Genomic DNA, 22,357 nt, shown 5'->3' on the forward strand with positions numbered 1-22,357 from the left:
ATGCAGTGTCCAACAATGCGTTACTGTCTGTCTGTATGCATCAACGTTTTACTCTTTTACTGTTTAAATAAACAAAACAAATTATGGTCCTTAAAAGGGCTGGGTATTGATACAGTTTCCTGATTTAGTTCCTTTCTTTGATGAAAGAGTAGTTTATGAGTCTTTTTCAGTGACTGGTTAAAAGGAGTGGCTCATAATATTCCTTTTTTTTCAGACTACATATTGCTGGTGCTGTAAATGATTTTGTGCAACTCAACAAAAAGGTGTTTTCCTGCCATTATTATGTGGTAAACTTAGTATCATCAGTTGATCGCCAGATTAATCTTATACTTAAAAGCTTATTGTTTGAGTTCAACAAAAGGGGAGCTTCAAGCTGCTTCAAGATTATTTTTATAATGTGATGCCAGAACAAGTCAGTACCGTGATGCCATGTGTGATGTTCAGGATGATATCATGACCTGTTTAGTCGATGAGATGCTCTCTGAACTCTTTTGATATAGTTCACCGGAGTATCGAATTGCTTTTTACTTTTACTCTGGTCAGCTGGCCCAAGCTGTCAGTGCTTCACTGATTTTAGAATTGCCCACTTTAAGAGCGCACAGTAAAAAAATTTAACTGGTTGCAAAAAAAAGGTGAGGTAATGCCATTTATCCATTTATTACTTTTAGAGAATTCTATCCCAAAACGACACATCATTGCCAATTTAGCAATTTGATAAGCTCCAAATTTAGCCGATCCATTTAATGCGTGGGTTCATTTTCATAAAAACCACTGTGCATCATCAAGCCTCTTAGCCAGCTTGCCAGAAAATGAATAAACAAGATTGTCGTAATCCAGCAGAACGAACGATTCTATTAATCTGACCATTTAGGTGCACAGGAGAAATCAAGCGCAGCCTGAAAGAAGCATGTGGCCCATTCTAGATGTCATTGTATTCATTGATGTTTTTTATCGCAATGAAATGATGTGATAAAATGGTGTTTGATTTTACAGTATCAGTATTGTAAATTAGCCACAGGATTGTTTTGTGGCTGTGTGTAGTAGAATTAGACCAGCAGTGCCTCCAAGAGGCCAGTTATATGCACTGACCTTGCACGCTTAAAGGAGTGTTCATTTGTGGCATAGAAAAAATCATTTCAATTTGCCCCTCGGTTTGAAAATCACATATTTAGTAGTGCACTTACAGAAGTGTTCAAGGCACCTGGAAGCAGAAATTTGATGCTCATATATTTTAATAGCATGTTAAATATATTAACATAGAAAAGAGTGTCTAGACTGTAATGATATTTTACAGTATTACTGTTTTTACTATATTTTTATCAATTAAAACTGCCTTGGTGAGCATAAGAGACTTCTTTTTCACAGGTGGCCTTGTCATTAAATGTGATCTTTGATAACTGTTTGTTTCGGACAAAATGAACAGTTGGTGTATGATGTTGTGAGTCTGTAGGTTTAGTTTTTTAATGTTGAAATAAGGACAAATGTTTTTATTTTTAGCTTATGCAAGGAACCCAGGAAGGTGGTGCTGCATCGAGGCTCTACAGGGCTTGGCTTCAACATAGTGGGTGGAGAGGACGGAGAGGGCATATTCATTTCCTTCATCCTAGCCGGGGGTCCTGCAGACCTCTGTGGTGAATTGAGGAAAGGAGACCGTTTGGTGTCTGTGAGTATTTTCAGATGAGCATCTAATCAGGAGTATTTCGTACAGTATTTAGCAGACATACAGAGCTCAGTGCTAAACAGTGTGCAAGACCACTGTCATAATGCTAATCCTATTGATATAAAAGGCTGTACCTTTCTTAGGTGAATGGAATAGACCTACGCAGTGCCACTCATGAGCAGGCTGCGGCAGCTCTGAAGAACGCCGGACAAACAGTCACCATTGTTGCCCAGTTCAGACCAGAGGGTGAGTCTTTCTCAATGGAAAACACTGGCACTCATTAAAAACAAACCAGAAAGCAATCAGTGATCAGCGGGAGAGTCTTAGCTGTGTTATTGCGAGAAGTAAAAAGCTAATAATCCAACACTCCAGTTTTATAGCCTTCTTTTGACTCCTTTGTACCGTTAAGTTGGGTCTTAAAGAGAACTCATAAAAATTTGATTTGGATATTTATTCATCCAGGTCTATCTGTTAAAACAAACCATTATACTCTGAACAATGATGGTACATTTCTGATGCTTTGTCTTTCACTCCCCTTGATTTTTGTTTTTTTAGTAAGATTTGCTTTTATCAGCAATAGACTCACATTTTAAAGTATTGATCCTGACAATGGTTGTTCTGCATCATTTACATCTGTGCAACATTTACATCCCGTGAACATTTTAGAAAAGATTGAAAAAGAAGGCTTCCGTGATAGAGCACAAATTGGTGTCCAATTGCTACTTAGTATCATGACAAAGCTATCTGTCTGAATATTTGTATAGCTTTGATCACGTGTTTTATTGATAACATTGTTTTTTTTATGCATGTATATTCAGCAACACTCTTTTTAATTGAGTATTTCATTCCCTCACACACACTGTGTTTTATGAGGGCATTAAACAGCAGCATTCTGGGAAATGTGCAGTAGTGATATTTGTGGCCTTGTGTTTTAGAGTACAGCCGATTTGAAGCCAAGATCCATGACCTAAGAGAGCAGATGATGAACAGCAGCATCAGCTCAGGCTCAGGGTCCCTGAGGACCAGTCAGAAGAGATCACTATATGTCAGGTACTAGACAAAAATCTCCAGAAGAACTGGAACACTGCATATAAAGTCACTATGAAATCAAAACTGACAATTCATATTTTTAAGGAATATTTCAGTGCTTGTTATAAATAATTTACAGTGAACTGACTATTATCTTTTTTTATGTTTATTATTCATTTGTCTTGTAATATTTAATCAATCAATATTAACCTCCCCCTTCTTCTCGCAATGACATCTCTTTTTTAATTATCTGTGTAATACCTCCCCGCCAGCAACCTGTCACTCACATGAGATCACAGATATTAGTTAACAACAATGATTCAACTGTCCAGTCAATTCCTGATGGGCGAAATCAAGTTCTACATTTTTTTTCTTGTTCAGGAAGCTGTTTCACATGGATATACGACACTGTAGGGAAGAATAGACAATTACAATGTCCATTTTATGTCAAAGCTGTTTTCTTTTTTACTAAATTGTATATTCAGAATAAGATATCTTATATTTGCAGTTTGCACGCATCTATTGAAATGGTTTAGCAATTTTTAAATCTTCAGGTCAGACTTTACCATATTATCTCAGCTAAAGGAGCAAGTATCTAGTCTGTGTTTTTCCTTTGGTCTTACTTTGACTGTATTTTCTGCAGGGCACTGTTTGATTATGATAAAACAAAGGATTCTGGGCTGCCCAGCCAGGGCCTAAACTTCAAATTCGGAGACATACTGCACGTAGTGAATGCTTCAGATGATGAGTGGTGGCAGGCACGGCAAGTCACTCCTCAAGGAGAGGCGGAGGAAATGGGCGTAATTCCCAGCAAGAGAAGGTGAAAGATTCAAGCTCATAAAATTACAAATAAAATGATTATTATTATTTGCAGATACATTTAGGCTGGTAGGTTTACTTGGATGTCGTTCATGCTGACCTTTGTGTTTGTATTAAATGGTCCCCCAGCACCATTCCGCCAAAGTCTTCAAGAATTTGAGTTTATCATTATGTATGCTTAGCTGATGTGCTTGCCTTAAAGATGTTCTGATGAAGGAGATTTAAATGCAGAACAACTGATTGATTTTGCATAGCAGCTATTGTAATACGAGATCCTTATTTTTTCTCTCAAGAGTGGAGAAGAAGGAGAGAGCAAGGTTAAAGACCGTTAAGTTCAACTCCAAATCGCGAGAAAAAGGGGTGAGTGAACCTTTTCTTACATGCATACCTACAAAGATTTAAACAATGCTCTGTTCCAAAACCAAGTGAGTTTGCTTTAAGTAACTGATTTGCAACACTTTGCATTGAAGTAAATTGAGTAAATTTGGGTTTAAAGCAACATTTCTCTCAACTTGTCCTCCACCTTGCATTAAGTTTAGAGTTCATTTCAATATGTTCTGGGATTGCTTTCTCTGCAAACCATAAAATACCATTCAAAAGTTTTTGGTCGATAAGATTTTTACTGTTTTTGAAAATACAGTAAAAACAGTAATATTGTTAATTATTATTACAATTTAAAATAACTGTTTTCTGTTTTAATTATTTTAAAATGTGATTTATTCCTGTGCCATTACTCCAATCTTCAATGTCACATGATTCTTTAGAAATCATTTTCCAGATTTCCTTTAATTATAAATGTAGAAAACAGTGCTGCTTTATTTGTAATACATATTATGACACTTATCAGTTTTTTTTAATGAATATAGCGTTTTGTTAAATAGAAATATTAAGTAACATTATAAATGTTAATTTAATGCATCCTCACTGATAAAGATGGTAATTCCTTTCATTTAATAAAGAAAGAAAGACATCCTGCTGACCCCAGCCGTTTGATTAATTACATTGGCATGCTGCCTTAGATTTTGTCCGAAACGTGGAATCCTAGAAAGCAGCATTTCAATCTGCTGCACTTGCTTCCTTCCTAATGGAGCAACCTTTTCATCAGGAGTATCATACTTGGCAGCTCACTAGGGATTGGAACAAAGCTCTTATGTTGCTTTTACTGTGTGTCTAGAATGACTTTGAAATGCATTTCAGATCGCTTTACAAATTAGTATTTGCTAATGTTCCTACCTCTGTGAAAATTTGACCATTTGATATTAACTCACGATTAATAATGCTCAGTCAGTGCATTCAGTGGAATGTAATATTCTGATACTAATCAGTCTGCCAAATGAATGGCACAGTCTAAATTAACAGCATGCATAGCTGCAAGTGTCGCAGGCCCAAAAAATGGCCATATGTTATATAACACATATAACAGTGCTATTATACATCTGTAACTCATTTTATGAGGCATAGAAGTCAAAACACCAGATTATCTAACAGCCCTAGAAAACATGCATGATAGGAAAACGAAGGACAAATACGCTTGCCATTGATGTCGGACTGCTCCTCCTCCTGTATGCCACACCTCACCTCTCCTGTCCTTCATTCTCACACTTTTCTCTTTTTACCTACCATCCAGCGCTCTCCGATAATCCATAGTGCTGCAGTGTAAACCAGCCAGGCTTATAACTGATCACTGCATAGGAATGGAAATGCACCTGTATTCCTGGTGCTGCATATGCTTAAATAATTTTAGATACAGGCTGTTTTCCCAGCAAAGTATTTCATACTATATTGGCCTACCCTTGAATGAAAGAAAAGGAAATCAGGCCAACTTGCTTTTTGTTTTGTTGCATGTCGCTGCTGATAAGAAACCAGCCACAATCAAAGCAGTTAAAGGCCTCCACATGCTTGTGGCACACTCGCAATGCTTCTTACCCTCTGCATGCAAATCTGTCCGTCTGCTTCTCTTGTGTTTGAGATTTCCTGCTGCTAGCTGTTTTTAAGTCTGTGACTCAAATCCATTTATTTGTCCACTTCAGTTCTTCATGCGTTTCATATACAATTCTGACTTTGTGACGTCCTCCATTAATTAACATCTATAAAAAAGAAATTGTAGCAGTGGGATTTAAATAAGGCGTCAGAGGTCCACAAAGTCAAGAGTAGAACATTCATCCTTTATTTTTTTCATATGGACATTAGACGGCACTCTTCCCCTTCCCTTCTTTTCTTTTGCCCTCCCCTTCCTTCTCTTCCTCAGCAGTCCCTCAATGACAAGCGTAAAAAGAATCTGTTTTCCCGCAAGTTCCCTTTCTACAAGAACAAGGAGGCCAGTGAGCAGGAAACAAGCGATGTGGACCGTAAGTACAGAAATCAGCACTTCAGCAGAATGCTGGGCAAGAATAGGGCAGCAGCAGGTCAGAAGGACAGAGGTGGGCACTGCTCGACTGGACACAGCAGACATCAGAGCCTGCTTTAGATATAGCAACACCAGTGGACAGGGACAGCTTGGTGCCTGCTGTGTTCAGTGGTTGGACCAGGCCTTAGAGTGTCTCAGTAACCCTTGTACTCTTGTGGTTGTTGTCTCTCTTGTTGCTCCCTTCCTGACCGATCCACAGGACAACCCAGATGACATGCTATCCAAAGGCCAGAGTAAGTCTCCCATGAAGATGCCTACTCGGTCACCTCTGGACCAGACTTCCACTCTATCTTTCTTCCTCTCACAGATCTCATTACTCACTCTCATAATTCATCCAGTACAAAACAAACAGTTTTTCTATATCTGCTGTTGATGGTGGAGGTGAAAGGTTTTTTGTTTTTGTTTTTTACTTTCGGTCTCATTGTGCTCTATGGAATTTCCTCTTATTCCGTACCTACATACTTTATTTTCCCTTGATGAGAAAATCTATTATTATTATTAATAATCTGATATTTATTTGCCATCATACACTAGATAGTCAAACTATTATCTAATTACAGTTTACTGTCAACTCCTCAAAGGTCCCTTGTAATGGTAATGACTCCATCAGATCACACTAATATGGGCAAAAGCGTTGAAGACACCTTCAAAAATAAATTCCAAATACTTTGTAACTAAATGATTTTTGGGAATGGAAATTAAATGCGAGCTGAAAACAAACCAGTATTTGCGATTTGCTGTTTCTGGTTGGAGGTTGTATCCTTAATGTGAGATTGAGGGGCAATCTCAATCTTGGACGAAACTTTAAATGCATCTTTGTTTGCGAGATGAGTCATCTTTTGCTGGAATATAAATAATAAAAGGGTTAGTTCACCCAAAAATTACAATTCTATCTTCATTTACATACCCCCATGTCATTCCAAACCCATAAGATTTTCATCTTTGAAACAAAAATAAATATATATTTTTTTAAATTCTAGTCTTTTGAAGAGAAATGATCACTTTATTTCAAGGGTCTCCAGCTGTGGGCTGCAGACTTAAGTTCCATCCCTGCTCCAACACAACTATCTGTGATTTTCAAGTTACCTTGAAGACCTTTGATTACCAGGTTCAGGTTTATTTTATTAGGGTTGGAGCTGAACTCAAAGGTAGCTTTCTAAAAGCAGGGTTTGAGATCACTGTTTTATATGATGGTGATATTTAATTTAGGCATTTATTTTATTTATTTGATCTGTTCATGATATGAAGTAAATACATTTTAAAAAGAGAAATTTCATTTTTGCACATTCCCTTTAACATTTTATATCTGTAAATTTGCTAGTTCAGTCATTTTAAAACATGTTTGATATCATTAACCTCTTTGTATATTGAAAAATACTAAATATTGTAAAAACAATGCAGAGCGGGCTGTCGCCATCTTGGCAGTGTGTCACCATGCGTCACTCCAGGATAATCGATAATGGGCAAAAAAGAGGCGTGAGCTGGTTGCTGAAACCACGGCCATCTAGTCACTCAAGTGGCCACGCCTTTAATTATGCAATAAACTTTAAGGCTTAAGATAATTTAAATGGATGGGTAATAATAAAAAAATTGCCCCCTCACAGTTGTAATGAAGGCCAAAATTAGCTATATAGAACCAAACCACTTTTGTACCAGGCTGTAAAAAAAAAAAAAAAAAAATTCTGCTGTACTTCCTTGTGGAGCCAGCCTCTAGCGGCCAGTCGATGAATTACAGATTTTTTTATTCACTTCCGTGTTGGTTTCATGAGAGAGACCAGAAGGTTGCCGCTTGGATTAATCTCATGAATTCTGACCAGTTTTTTTAGAAAGCAGAGTTAAACCGTAATGTTAAATTATGTACGTATAATTTATTTGGAAAATGTTTCATTATTATTTATTTTACTATGACCAGTGCTAGACTTTGACACTTTGTCAACTGTTTAGAGTACAGTAGCGTATAACCTCAAAACTACCAGATACGGTCTAAAAGCCACAAAACTCATTTCATGGGGTCTCAGAAGATGCACTATGTCCCTTAGTGGTGTGAGTATTTCTCCACTGTGGTGAGACATGGGACGGGTATTTTTGAGTCACCTCAAGCATCATCATGTGCTCCTGTTCTTGGTTTTCATCATCCATTCCACCTCTGTTATGATTTCAGAGCACATGACCTCTAATGCCAGTGATAGTGAGAGTAGTTACCGTAAGTTCTTCCTTCCAACATTCCCATTCATCTATCCCCCCCCCCCCCCCACACACACACACACATTTAACACTGTTACTCTCTCCCCTGTCCTCTCTGCTGTGCATTAATGTGTATGTGAGATCCATTTAATAATGCAACATAAAAATGAATACATTACCAATGTTAATATAATAAATTACAAAGGAATGCTATTGTTGATTCATCAAGAGTTAACACTACTGCCTGCCCCCCTCAACTGAGCAGCACTGCAGCGAGACAGGCTGGGTAATGTTCCAGAAGCTTCACAGATACAATACCAAAATCAATCAGTGAGCCCTCTGCCAGCCCCTAGCTCAGTCTCCATAGCAACAGTGAACCCACCCCATCATTTCCCAGCCCCTGCCCTCTCTCTGTCAGAGACAGTCAGAGTCACAGTGGTGCTATATCAAAGCCACTCAAAAGATATTACTATAATGTCTCATGGGGGCAAGATATTACACACCGCTGTGATCAGCAGTACAGAATGTACATTAATGCAGGGCGTTGGTCTTGATACATCACTGTTCAAAAGTTTGGGGTCAGGATGATTTTTTTATTTAATTTTTTTCAGTAAGAATACTTGAATGCTTTTCTTGAACAAGGACACATTAAATAAAAATGTATCTTGGTTTACACAAAATATATGAAGCAGCTCAACAATTTTCAACTTTGTTTTGTCACTTCAAATCAGCATGTCAGATTGATTTCTGAAGGATCACGTGACTCAGTTGTGCTATCACAGGAATAAATTACATTTTATATATATATATATATATATATATATATATATATATATATATATATATATATATATATATATATATATATATATATATATATATATTATCAAATAAATGCAGCCTTAGTAAACATAAGAGACTTTCTGACCCCAAAATGTTGAATGGTTGTGTTAAATTAAATAAATAAATACATTTAATTTTGTAGCTATTTATTTTTCTATGGATATACAGTACTTTAATACATTTTTAATAAATACATTTTGATTACTTGAGAATAAATTATATAGCTTAGCTATAGTGCAATGGAGCTCCATGACAGCAATATATACTTTTGCTGGAAAATGCAGTCATTCAGTGCCAGACATTTTGTTTGTTTTCCTTTGTGATCTCTCATACATGTGAATAACTAACAAATCGGGCAGTTAATTCCATTGCCTTGAAATAAATGCTTAATATTTAATATTTTAAGTATGCAGTATGCTACACTTTGATGCAGTAAACAGCACTAGCATGACACAGGCTCTTAGGAATTCTGCCCTTAACCTTGAAGATCGATGTTCATTTATTTACAGCATGTATCTGCCTGTAACTCATAGTGCACACGGGGGCAGTCAGACCTACTGAGATCCACAGAAAGAGCTCTACTTTAATCATTATGACATCATGATGGAGGACTCCATTGCTTTTCACTAATCATTTGTGCGGTATACAGACCTCTAGTGGCCACAAGGGGATCTCACGTAGCTGTCTCTGCAATTTCACACATTTAATAATAATAATGCATGAGCAGAAAACATTGCATCCATTTCAGGGTCTTAATATGCTTGACTGTATTTAATAAAACTATTTAACATTGCACAATAATATTTATTTTTCTAAGCTTAACTGTATGTGTGTGTTAATTTCTCAGGTGGTCAAGAGGAATATGTGTTGTCATATGAGCCAGTCTGTCAGCAGGAAGGTAAAATGTTAATGATTGTCTGTATCAGCAACATCAACCTATGAGATTTCACATCAGTGATTCTTTACAGGAGAATGTGACTGATTTCATGAATGGTCTTTCCACAGTGAACTACTCGCGACCAGTGATTATCTTGGGTCCAATGAAAGACAGAGTAAACGATGACCTGATCTCAGAGTTCCCTGACAAATTCGGTTCCTGTGTTCCTCGTACGTATCTGTACACTGATTAGATAACATAATGAGGGAGACATTATTCCAGATGCTGCAGTGGAAATATATATATATATATATATATATATATATATATATATATATATATATATATATATATATATAAGGGCTGGGCAAGTTAACACCTTATTATTGCTTTAATGCCTTAATTGATAAAGGTTTCAATAATTGTTTTATTGAATGTAAACAGTATTTTTTTATTATGAAAAGTCTATTGAATAGATTAATTCCTCTAGTAAGTGATGTAGATTATTATTCACATGGTTCTGTTTGATAGGGCTGCACAATTAAGTTGACCATATGGTTTATTGAGGTTATTGAGGTTCTATTTATTTAAAAACAATTCACAGTTCCAATTTTTTGTTCAAACAAACAGGTTTGTAAGCATGTAAGCTGATAGTAGATAGGAAATCCTATACTGATATAACTTACAAAAGAATCAGAGGTTCTTAGCCAGGTGACCAAAGCAAAATATCACTTTAAAATATTGAAAATAAGCCAAAACAAGCATAAAAAAAGCAAAATCCAGATATAAATTGTTGTAGTTATGACAAACTCATGAAAAATACCCTCTCCTAACCCTCACTGAGCAAAAAATAATGGCCTTTGAATATTGTGGCACAGAATAAACTTTATTTAATACTTTATGCATTTGTTCAAATTCATATACATACTGTATTTGAAACTACAAATTTGCAAACACTTGTTAACTAAATTAAGTAATTATACTACAACCATGGGTTTAGTACAGAAATTAAGCCTGTAGCTTATGCTGCTCTCTGTCTCAGATACAACAAGGCCGAAGCGAGATTATGAGGTGGACGGGAGAGACTACCACTTTGTTGTGTCCAGAGAGCAGATGGAGAGAGACATACAGGAGCACAAGTTCATCGAAGCAGGCCAGTACAACAGTCACCTGTATGGCACCAGTGTCCAGTCTGTCAGAGAGGTGGCAGAAAAGGTGAGATCCAGATTTATTTCTCAGCATAAAAAGTGCTTTTTCACTAAATACCACTAAATATACATACAGTATTGTTCAAAATAATAGCAGTACAATGTGACTAACCAGAATAATCAAGGTTTTTCGTATATTTTTTATTGCTACGTGGCAAACAAGTTACCAGTAGGTTCAGTAGATTGTCAGAAAACAAATGAGACCCAGCATTCATGATATGCACGCTCTTAAGGCTGTGCAATTGGGCAATTAGTTGAATTAGTTGAAAGGGGTGTGTTCAAAAAAATAGCAGTGTCTCATTCAATCACTGAGGTCATCAATTTTGTGAAGAAACAGATGTGAATCAGGTGGCCCCTATTTAAGGATGAAGCCAACACTGAGGAAAATGGGTCGTTCAAGACATTGTTCAGAAGAACAGTGTACTTTGATTAAAAAGTTGATTAGAGAGGGGAAAACCTATAAAGAGGTGCAAAAAATGATAGGCTGTTCAGCTAAAATGATCTCCAATGCCTTAAAATGGAGAGCAAAACCAGAGAGACGTGGAAGAAAACGGAAGACAACCATCAAAATGGATAGAAGAATAACCAGAATGGCAAAGGCTCAGCCAATGATCACCTCCAGGATGATCAAAGACAGTCTGGAGTTACCTGTAAGTACTGTGACAGTTAGAAGACGTCTGTGTGAAGCTAATCTATTTTCAAGAATCCCCCGCAAAGTCCCTCTGTTAAAAAAAAGGCATGTGCAGAAGAGGTTACAATTTGCCAAAGAACACATCAACTGGCCTAAAGAGAAATGGAGGAACATTTTGTGGACTGATGAGAGTAAAATTGTTCTTTTTGGGTCCAAGGGCCACAGGCAGTTTGTGAGACGACCCCCAAACTCTGAATTCAAGCCACAGTACACAGTGAAGACAGTGAAGCATGGAGGTGCAAGCATCATGATATGGGCATGTTTCTCCTACTATGGTGTTGGGCCTATTTATCGCATACCAGGGATCATGGATCAGTTTGCATATGTTAAAATACTTGAAGAGGTCATGTTGCCCTATGCTGAAGAGGACATGCCCTTGAAATGGTTGTTTCAACAAGACAATGACCCAAAACACACTAGTAAACGGGCAAAGTCTTGGTTCCAAACCAACAAAATTAATGTTATGGAGTGGCCAGCCCAATCTCCAAACCTTAATCCAATTGAGAACTTGTGGGGTGATATCAAAAATGCTGTTTCTGAAGCAAAACCAAGAAATGTGAATGAATTGTGGAATGTTGTTAAAGAATCATGGAGTGGAATAACAGCTGAGAGGTGCCACAAGTTGGTTGACTCCATGCCACACAGATGTCAAGCAGTTTTAAAAAACTGTGGTCATACAACTAAATATTAGTTTAGTGATTCACAGGATTGCTAAATCCCAGAAAAAAAAAATGTTTGTACAAAATAGTTTTGAGTTTGTACAGTCAAAGGTAGACACTGCTATTTTTTTGAACACACCCCTTTCAACTAATTGCCCAATTGCACAGCCTTAAGAGCGTGCATATCATGAATGCTGGGTCTTGTTTGTTTTCTGACAATCTACTGAACCTACTGGTAACTTGTTTGCCACGTAGCAATAAAAAATATACTAAAAACCTTGATTATTCTGGTTAGTCACATTGTACTGCTATTATTTTGAACAATACTGTACATTACATTTACCAGGAAACAATGCACAATGTTTACTTATGGTGTTATTGAGGAATGGAACTAAGCATTGTTTCTGGAGAAATAGGCACGATGTGCATGATACACCTGCACAACTGCTGACAACACAGGACTATAATACATACCTTCCACCTTTATTGCTTGCTGTATGGAAACCTTGTCTTTGGTGCTCTCCTCAGGGCAAACATTGCATTCTAGATGTATCAGGCAATGCCATAAAGAGACTGCAAGTTGCTGTGCTTTACCCCGTCGCTATTTTCATCAAACCAAAATCAGTGGAGAACATCATGTGAGTAAAAGACAAGGAATCAGATTAGCATTTACAAAGAAGAACATTGTCTGTTAATAAGGTCACACTCCCGCTCTGACTTAAGGTCTGTTCACACCAAGAACGGTAACTACAACGAAAACGATATTAACATCCACACCAGTGAACGATATCGTCTGTTTATTCCAAGTGCACGATTTAAATTCTCGAGCTCATTACAGCAGGAAGGATTCTGATTGGCTGTCAATGTTTTTAATTGTTTATCAGCTGGGAAAAAAATGTCTGAAAGTGATTCCAGCGATATCGTTTTTGTGTGCATATATCTTTATAGTTGTGGTGTGGACTCTGCTGTTCTTTAATACTGAGAACTATTTTAGAACTATATCTTTGTCGTTATTGTCCTTGGAGTGAACGGGCCTTAATACATTTTCATAGTGCAGATGGAATAGGTGGGATATCTATTGGAGCACAGTTAAATCTATTTATTTCTCAAAACAGTTTAGTATGCAAGCATCACTGATTTATTAGTGTTTTTCTGTCTCCTGCTGTAATGCTGTTTGCTCTCTCCTCAGGGAGATGAATAAAAGACTGACAGAGGAACAAGGCAGGAAGACCTACGACAGAGCCATGAAGCTGGAACAGGAGTTCATGGAGCACTTCACAGGTGTGTTTGCTCAATCTGTCTGTGACTCTTGTATAGGCATCAAGACAACAGCTAACCCCAACTCACATTTCTGATTTTACAATACATTATAGAATATGTAAAAATAATGAGGTCGGGGTTACACAGGAAACACGAACTGATCGAATGTAATTCGAGAGCGAGAGAGAGTTGGTAAATATGAGCAGAGAAGGCTGTGAAAGATCTGCATTGTTTTTCTTTTTGGTCTTTTATTCAAAATATTAAAAAAGAAAAATTATTTGGCCCTGGCGGAATCTTCATTTTGTGCTCAGTGACCCATTTTTATGTTGATTTTGATGTTTGTTTTGATTGATGATCCAGCCAGTTATAAGATTTCTAGCAGAGGCAGTCAGATTTTTACTCTATTGGTATTTGATAAAATCCATAAAGCCATGTGTCAGAACAGGATGTCCAGAACATTTTTGGTTTCATCTGACTATGGAACGCTGTCTTGTTTTAAGTTCTTGTTTTAAGTTGAAATCCTCCCAAGCAGCTTGTGGTCATGTACGTAGGTGCTATTTGATATTTTCTGAGTCTTTCTGACATAATTTCAAATTTTTGCAATTCATCAGCTGTGATCCTTGGAGAATCTTTGGCAACTCGATCAAACGATCCTCCTCGCCGTGCATTGAAACAACATAAACACATGTCCACTTCTGGGATGATTTTGAACATCTCCAGTTGATTGGAACTTCTTCATTTTTGATCTAACAGAATTGTTGCCTATTGTAGAACTGCCTTTTAACTGGTTTTACTCATTGTGATGGATGATTAAGTGACTCTGATCTTTGTGTTACCTCATATTTATACACATTTGAAACAGGGAATGATGGCTGGACAATTGGATTTTTTATTTTTAATGAAAAGTCATACGGATAAAACAATGCAGATAAAAAGAGTTAATATAATATATTTTGTATTTGCATTTGCAAAGCATAATTTAGAAGATCAAATCTTGGGTTGTCTGTGACTGTTGGCAGTTTGTGTGATCTAAATGTATTAGGTGTTTTATTCTTGTCACCTCACTGTGATCATCTCTGCGTTGCAGCTGTTGTTCAAGGGGACACTTTGGAAGAGATCTACGATCTAGTCAAGCAGATAATTGAGGAACAGTCTGGGCCATACATATGGGTACAGTCCAAGGAGAAACTATGAACGCCTTCAGGAGTTTATCATCCCTCTTTCTCTGCCTGGTTTATTTATTGATTCTGTGTTTTTTTTTCTTTCTGGTAATCTCAGTTGGGCTTCTGCAGATGGCAGAATTCTCTCAACAGATTAATTCCTTAATCCAGCATTCTTCAATCTCTGTTCGTTCCTATATCTCCACCTCCTACTTCTAGTTCCTCAGTAGCTATTTCAAGAGAAGATGATCTGTCCTCGTCAGATCTTTACTGCTTCCATGCTTACAGAAAGCAAAACTATGCCAGACCAGCATCTGTTTACCAGGGGTTTGGAGAAGGTACAGTTCCTTAATGTTTAAGGGAGGTTACTTTGTAAGGACAAAGACGGCGATCTGGATTTTCTGGCACACGTCTCTTTGATTTGACCCCTTTTATGTTCTTTTCGTGTAAATGGTAACATGGAACTCAAGTCTCAGGCATCGGATTCATTAAAATGGTGAGAAACACAAAACTTTGCACGTCGTAGCTTCTAAAACCAGGTGTTCTTCCGCCCTTCTTTCTCATTGTTCATTTCCTCCATAGTCCTGTATGTTCCACACATTCTTTGTTGTTGATTTACTTCTCATTTGACTGTTGTATTGGCATGCTTATGCTCCTCATTCTGATCGTCTGTGTTATGGAGCCATTGTGTTTAGATGATGTCCCGCTGCACAGATGTGAGACGTGTGCCGCCACTGTTAGAATGTCAGTCTACAACAGTGTCTTACAGAGTACGTGTTTTCAACACTTTGATTTACATTTAGGAAAGTCTGCCATTTATAAGAAACTGATATTTTTAAGAGGCAATAAAATGTCACTGCGTATGTGGAAGAAATTTATTATACAATGAGATCTTAACAGATATTTAACCCTCCATAAACTGCCTATTTTGTTATAATAAAAGTCTATATTGAGCTTTACTTCAGCACTATTATGATGGGAGTTATTTTCTTGACATCGTAAAATGTATATTAGAGCAAAGGATAAATAAAATCAATAGTATGAATATATTTACCACCCTTTATTTTCCTAAACTGAAACAAATGATCAGATGCAGGGCAGGGGAATGCGGAGAAAACAGAGCCGAGCAGATGATAAACACAATATTTGAAGCTAGTTCTGTCTCTTCCTCCTCTCTGCCCACCACTTCAACATCATCTGCTCCAAGTGTCCCCCTCTCAGACCCAAACCGTCTCAGCTGGAAGAAGAGCTTCACTGGGCTGGAGTAGAGCTGGTGTTGTCCAGCTAGAAGCTCCACAGAGATTTCTTTTTTCTAAAGCCGTCATGAAGAGGGGGTCTTGCCTGCTCTTCCTTCAACATGATTGTTTTGTATACTAAGACTGCTTGTTCTACCACCTCACCGACGCTGCTTTTTGGGGACATTTTGGGACTGGCACAAAAGAAACGTGTAAATAACCTACAGATCTGATTCATTCCATTGATCAAAACTAACAAGAGAATGGCTAATTCAAGAAAAATAAAACTAAATCTTTCTCATACAGCACAGTGCTGGTGTGAGTCTTCCTTCAGATGGAGGGCTTAAGACTATTTATAAGGTGACATCTGCACATATTATTCTGTCTAGCTGTACACATCTAAGCACTTCTGATAATGTTGTCATTGATTATGGCACAGATGTTATTTTGTGAGGCCATTTCTGGCACCTTAAAGGGATAGTCGACTCAAAAAAAAAAAATTGTCATTTGCTTATTTCATGTCATTCCAAACCTGTATGATTTAATTTCATCTTTGGAACATTATAGATATTTTTTGAGAACACATTCATACTGTATAAAAGTCAGTGGTCACTAAAACTGTTAGGTTACCAACATTCTTCCAAATATTTTAATTTCAAGTAAGTATTATAGGTTTGAATCAACATGAGGGTGAGTAAATGATGACAGAACTTTCAGACACACTCTCATGACTTTTTGTGACTATTTTATGTGTATAACCTTGTTTCTGGATAGCTGTAGTCCTGAAAGTTCAGCTCAGACTGTAATCAAATACACCTGAACCAGGTAATCAAGGTGTTCAAGGTAACCTGAAAATGACAGGCAGTTGTGTTGAAGCAGGGTTGGGAATGAAGTCTACAGCACAGTAGCTCTCCAGGAGCAGAGGTGGAGAGCCCCCGGCTAATTCAAATGAATTTGTATGATCAGCTTACTCTCCACTGATGGTTCGGTTTGGCTGGATATTAATCAAATCTTATGTTTTATAGCAAACTCAAAAAAGTCACACTTTATTCTGCTTAATATTTTGGTTTGGAATTTTTATTTATGGGTGGGAAAAAAAAGTTTACAGCGTTGTCAAACCACATAATTGTAATTCTGTGTAAAACAAACAGTGACGAACAGTAAAACTTTCAACTGATTGTTTTTACAAATAGCAGTACTATTGAAAAGTTTGTTCAATTAAATCAAATTTGTGAAATTCAACTTTTTTTAGATATTAGCTTCTGAAGATAAGTGTTCCAAGATGTTTCACTCCACTTTATGTAATTCTTTGATATTACATGTAGTTGGATTTCTAACAAGTATTTTCCAGCATTTAAAAGCTGCAGTAGGTAACTTTTGTAAAAATGTATTTTTTAAAATATTTGTTAAACCTGTCATTATTTCATGACGGTAGAAAATGAGACCGATAATCTGTGGAAAAATCAAGCTCCTCTGGCTCCTCCCAGTGGTCCCATTTGCAGAAATACACCGATCACGGTAAGAAACAACCAATCAGAGCTGCGGTCCGTAACTTTTTTTTTTTTTTTCAAAATGTACAAAATGTATATAATAAGTACACCATGAATCCATTTTCCAAAGCGTGTTTTTAGCCTGTCCTGAACCACTAAAGTACATCTATAATAAGTGTTAATATTCAGACTATTTTAGATGCTTCGGGGGTACCGCGGCGGAGTAACCCAGTACCTTTGTGATTCTTCATAGACATAAACAGAGAGAAGTAGTTCCGGCTACGATGTTCTTCCGCAAGACGCAAGCAGTTACCGACTGCAGCTTATATAATAGTTGCTTTATGTATTTCGGAAACTAGTTTTCGCTGCAAAGTAAAATCTGAAAACGGGAGAATGTTTAGATAAAGTTTAAAACAAAGTCACATTGTGGGATATACCATTAATTCTATAGTAACTGCATTTACGTTTAATATAATAATTACATTTTAGTTTTAACAAAGCATAATATATTTTTGATGGTCAGACATTGTGGTAATCTTTCTGTGAACTGGAGCTCTCGCGCTTTGTCCTCGTGGAAATCATTCAATTATTGTACATTTAAAAAGTTTTAATTTAATTTCTTAAAATGTTGTCAGTAAGGTGACAACCCCAAATCCACAACAACAGGGCACTTGCAGTCATCCAAACATAATTCCCAGCACTCTTACAGACTTAACAGTGGTTTTAATTTAATGAATTGAGGGCCATTAACCCCAAGTCTTACAGTTTAACTTTCTAAATGGAGTCTTTAATGACGCTGTCCTCATATTCACGAATGGCACTGTAATAACGTGATTAATAAAAGGTTCAATCATTCATCAGTTTATCACTTTCTGTCTTTTATCTGTCTGTTGGCGTCTCTCATGCCCTCTTTCACCTCCTTCACAAATGTATCCCGCAGTCTTGTAGCTCTCCGACCAAAATCTAACACATCTCTGGGCATCTTCGACGTCTCGTCGCGTATCTGGCGAAAAGTGTCGGATCTGAGGAGCCTGGTCGAGGCGTCTTTCCCGGCGATCTGTGCTTTAGTGATGGCGAAGGCTGTGATCTGCGCCGCACGTCTGATGGGTCGAGACTCCGAGAGCTTCTCCACCACTTGAGCGTTATTGATCAAAGCATAAAAGAGCCTCCGCAGCACCATTTTGAACCTGTCACAAATACATACATTAGATTTTACTGATATGAATCAGGTTTACATTTGTTATAGATTTTAAGTCAATAATAAATTACCTTCAATTGTCCGCAATCGACTGCTCTTCGAGCTACTGATCGGGTCTCTTTTTCGACGCGACCTGGTGCAGGATTTGCTTCACCGTAGTGATTTACACATCAGTGCCCTCTACAGGCGCGGGGAGTAAGAGGTTGTGTTATACAAATATTTATGATGTTTTAATTGTTCCCTCAATTTCACCGTTACTTCAACATCGATATTAGAACTTTGATGTAAAAATATCCACCTTATTCATGACGAGCCGTGTTGAATTATGGGTGCCACTTCCGATTCGAGGAACTTCCACTAAACATATTGAAACGAACCATTTAAAATAGTAGTTACCCTACGAAGAAAGTTTATCCGTCTGTTTGCCTGAATGAGGTGTATTTATTCTCAATGTTTTGTTTCCAGATCTCCTTAAAGCTTGGTTTTTTAACCTGACATTCTTTTCCTCGTAATTATGAAATGTTTCCCTGTGCATTCCGCTGTATAGTATGAAAAGGGATGTGACATTCAGCCAAGTATGGTGACCCATACTCATAATTTGTGCTCTGCATTTAACTCTGGTGTATACTCACACACCAATCGGTTTATGGCTTCAATATTTCATTCGCACTTGTGGACGATGCAGAAACAAGTCCCCAATTATTTGGCTTCACTGACTGATAAAAATCTATTGAAATAGCCTAAATGTAAACATGTTCATGCACTAACAGTTGTCATCATACAAATTTAAATAATAATTTTATTCTTTGTTTTACATGTTTTTAGTAGTGCTGTCAATCGATTAAAAAAAATTAACTAATTAATCGCACAATTTTTTAAAATTAATCGCGATTAATCGCAATTAAAAGACTGAAACTTTTTGGATATGTAAATGTAAAATGTAAATAATTAATGTAAACTCAAGACAAAGAAACTATTTAAATTCAAAATATGATCGTTTATTGGAATTTTTGTTTAACTTGTTACAAAGATTTTCTCATGTAAACAACATACCTTCAATAAACCATCAATATCCTCCAAATTAACTGTTGGCTTGAAAGCCATATTTATTACAGAAATAAAAACACAGGCATGTAAGTACCATTTGAATTTCAAAACAATCAATGCCAATAAAAAACAAAAATGATTTCCATGTTGAATTCTAAGTGGACTGCAAAAAAATTCCAAAGTATAGTCATTGCCAGTGCTTTAAGTGGGCCGGTACGCACCAGTACTCAGTACTGCCACTTCCAAATATAGCTCTTGAGCGTACCGCCACCTCTCCGTGCGCCCAGAACGTGCTTGTAGCGTACCGGTACGCTCATTTGGACATCTGTTTTAATAGAGGTTTTAATCTTTTACCTGCACTGCCGATTTTCAGAGCGCCCTTCACAATGCAAGCTTCCTAATTCATCCCACCCAGAGCAGAAACTACATTACCCATTCACCCTTAAGTTACACAAGTAGCGCATGTGTCGCTTTTCCCACTGTTAAGTGTCAACAACTCAACGTGGCCGGAGAAGGTGTGTGAAACTCGTTGTGAGTTATACTAAAGCAAAATCTTGAGTATTTATTGTCTGATAAACATTAAAAACTGTCTGCGGAGGTTGAGTCGTCCTGCAGCCCCCACTGGCTGCTCATTGGCTGCAGCATCTTTTTTCTAAGTTCTAAAAAAATACCGTAGACGGCAAGGCACACATTTAGATATTCATTTATCTAATTAATCTATAGCCTATGCACAAAGAGAATATGATCTTTTTGTCCCCTTTTTGTTTTAAAGCTTGATGAAGAGAGAGAGCGCAAGTTGCTGCAGCTGCGGGGAGGACAGTGATGCACGCGCACAGGAGTGATTGACAGTTCGCGGCACTGTGTACAAAAAATACTCCGCTACACAATTATTTCGTTTTTTTCATTTAAGCTTATTAACGTTAGCGTTACAGAAAGGTCTGATTTACGCACTGTTACAGTCATTGTTTTTTTGTTTTTAAACAATGACATTTGAGTTCATGATTTTAATGTTGCTGTTTCTTGTGGCAGACTCAAGAGTAATCCGGCAGAGTTTTATACTGAAACTTTCCGTCTAAAAGTCCTTCCTTGGTCTTATCCATATTTCTTTGCACTTTGAACACACATAGGCCACAACTGGAAATAAAAAAAACTGCAACCGCGTTAATTGCGTTATTTTTTTTTAACGCGTTAAATATTTAAAATTAATCGAATGCGTTAACGCGCTAATTTTGACAGCACTAGTTTTTAGATGTTTTTATTAACTTAAATTCTTATGAATAATATATTTTTTATGTCTATTTGTTATTTAAGGCCTGTATGCACATATTTAGGGGGCTGAGGGGTTGAGGTTGTGTTTGGGCCCTACTTACGCTACAAACATCATGGAGTAGTACAAATTACACAAAAAAATAAACATGCTTTGAGGTTCCTAGAACAAGTCATGTGCAACATGCCTTTAGTCAAAGTTGAGAGAAGAACAAGAGAAAGAGAAAACGGTATTTTTAAATCAATTGTCATTAGGGGTGTCACGATTTCGATTTTAAATCGAAATCGATCGAAATTAAGTCACAGTCTCGAACTTCGAATTAAAAAATGGAATCGTCGATGCTGCCACGCCCCCATGTTGTATGACGGCAAATCAATGACAAAAATAACCGAGCATTCAACTGATGCTGGCGCGCCATCTGAATCGGATGCGAAGAAACGGGAGCCCGCGAGCTCATTTCAAACTCTCGCGCGCGCGTGACATGTACTCTGCGCGCAATAAAAGCCCTCGCGCGCGCGCAGACGCCTGTTAGAAAATGATTAATAATTCACTTGACTTGACCCATGACTTCATCAGTGGACCAGATACATGTGAGTAATCATTTCTTTTGCTTGTTTAATTTATTTTTGTCTTTAATGTAATTTAATGCATTGTTTATAGAGTAGATCTTTTGTAGATACTTGATTAACTGGAATTCTTCTGATTGCTAGTGATTGCAGTCTTGTAATAAGAGATACACATATTTTACAGACTGTAATGATGCACACACACACACACACATACTGTACATACATATATATATATATATATATATATATATATATATATATATATATATATATATATATATATATATATATATATATATATAAATCTAAATGAATGAAAGTGAAGTGTTTAACAAGCGTTTTATCTTTAATCTTTTAAATAGATACATCGTAATATTTGAAGGTTAGTTTAGTCATTTTTTATTGTTTTTGTTTGTTTTGTTATGAACTTGAATGTCATCTTTTGTGACTGCACTTACAAAAGAGAAACTGGATGGCAGTTTATTTTAAGTTTTCAATTGACTAAAGATATAAGTTATTGTTACATTATGTTGTTAATAAAAGTTTTAAATTTGACAATGTAATGTGGTACATTGCAAACAAAGGTCAGATATTATATTACATAAAAGTCTAGTTTGAAAAATGACAATCTGTGCTTTAAAGAGAATAAATGTAAAAATCGAGAATCGAATCGAACCGTGACCTTAGAATCGAAAATGCAATCGAATCGAGGATTTGGAGAATCGTGACACCCCTAATTGTCATAGCTGTCCTC

General features: G+C 36.9%; 2 protein-coding genes across 17 annotated transcripts in view; one reads left to right on the forward strand and one right to left on the reverse strand.

Annotated features, from left to right (window-relative positions):
- LOC113115091 (discs large homolog 1-like protein) overlaps positions 1-15,761 on the forward strand; it is a 128,804-nt gene extending 113,043 nt beyond the window's left edge. For 9 of the 16 annotated variants that reach the window (XM_026282372.1, XM_026282389.1, XM_026282414.1 and 6 more), the window contains 13 exons: positions 1,498-1,663; positions 1,804-1,906; positions 2,596-2,710; positions 3,333-3,509; positions 3,802-3,868; positions 5,757-5,856; positions 8,077-8,118; positions 9,790-9,840; positions 9,948-10,049; positions 10,862-11,034; positions 12,906-13,015; positions 13,567-13,658; positions 14,725-15,761. In XM_026282372.1, the coding sequence (XP_026138157.1) occupies positions 1,498-1,663; positions 1,804-1,906; positions 2,596-2,710; positions 3,333-3,509; positions 3,802-3,868; positions 5,757-5,856; positions 8,077-8,118; positions 9,790-9,840; positions 9,948-10,049; positions 10,862-11,034; positions 12,906-13,015; positions 13,567-13,658; positions 14,725-14,831 (1,405 nt within the window). In that variant the 3' untranslated portion in view covers positions 14,832-15,761. Of the gene's footprint in view, positions 1-1,497; positions 1,664-1,803; positions 1,907-2,595; positions 2,711-3,332; positions 3,510-3,801; positions 3,869-5,756; positions 5,857-6,114; positions 6,149-8,076; positions 8,119-9,789; positions 9,841-9,947; positions 10,050-10,861; positions 11,035-12,905; positions 13,016-13,566; positions 13,659-14,724 lie in introns of all 16 variants that reach the window. The other 7 variants (XM_026282406.1, XM_026282466.1, XM_026282484.1 and 4 more) reach the window with 3 other exon arrangements.
- A 2,472-nt stretch (positions 15,762-18,233) lies between these two features.
- On the reverse strand, positions 18,234-18,709 carry LOC113115159 (uncharacterized protein NCBP2-AS2-like). Its single transcript, XM_026282507.1, has one exon. It carries the CDS (start codon positions 18,700-18,702, stop codon positions 18,388-18,390), a length of 315 nt encoding a protein of 104 aa, XP_026138292.1. The 5' UTR covers positions 18,703-18,709; the 3' UTR covers positions 18,234-18,387.
- Between the last annotated feature and the right edge of the window lie 3,648 nt (positions 18,710-22,357).

Source organism: Carassius auratus, chromosome 2 (genome assembly GCF_003368295.1).
Source record: "Carassius auratus strain Wakin chromosome 2, ASM336829v1, whole genome shotgun sequence".
NCBI lineage: Eukaryota > Metazoa > Chordata > Actinopteri > Cypriniformes > Cyprinidae > Carassius > Carassius auratus.

What these genes read in the sequence shown, in the direction of transcription:
- LOC113115159 (XM_026282507.1), bottom strand. Translation starts at nt 18,702, where the DNA reads ATGGTGCTGCGGAGGCTCTTTTATGCTTTGATCAATAACGCTCAAGTG.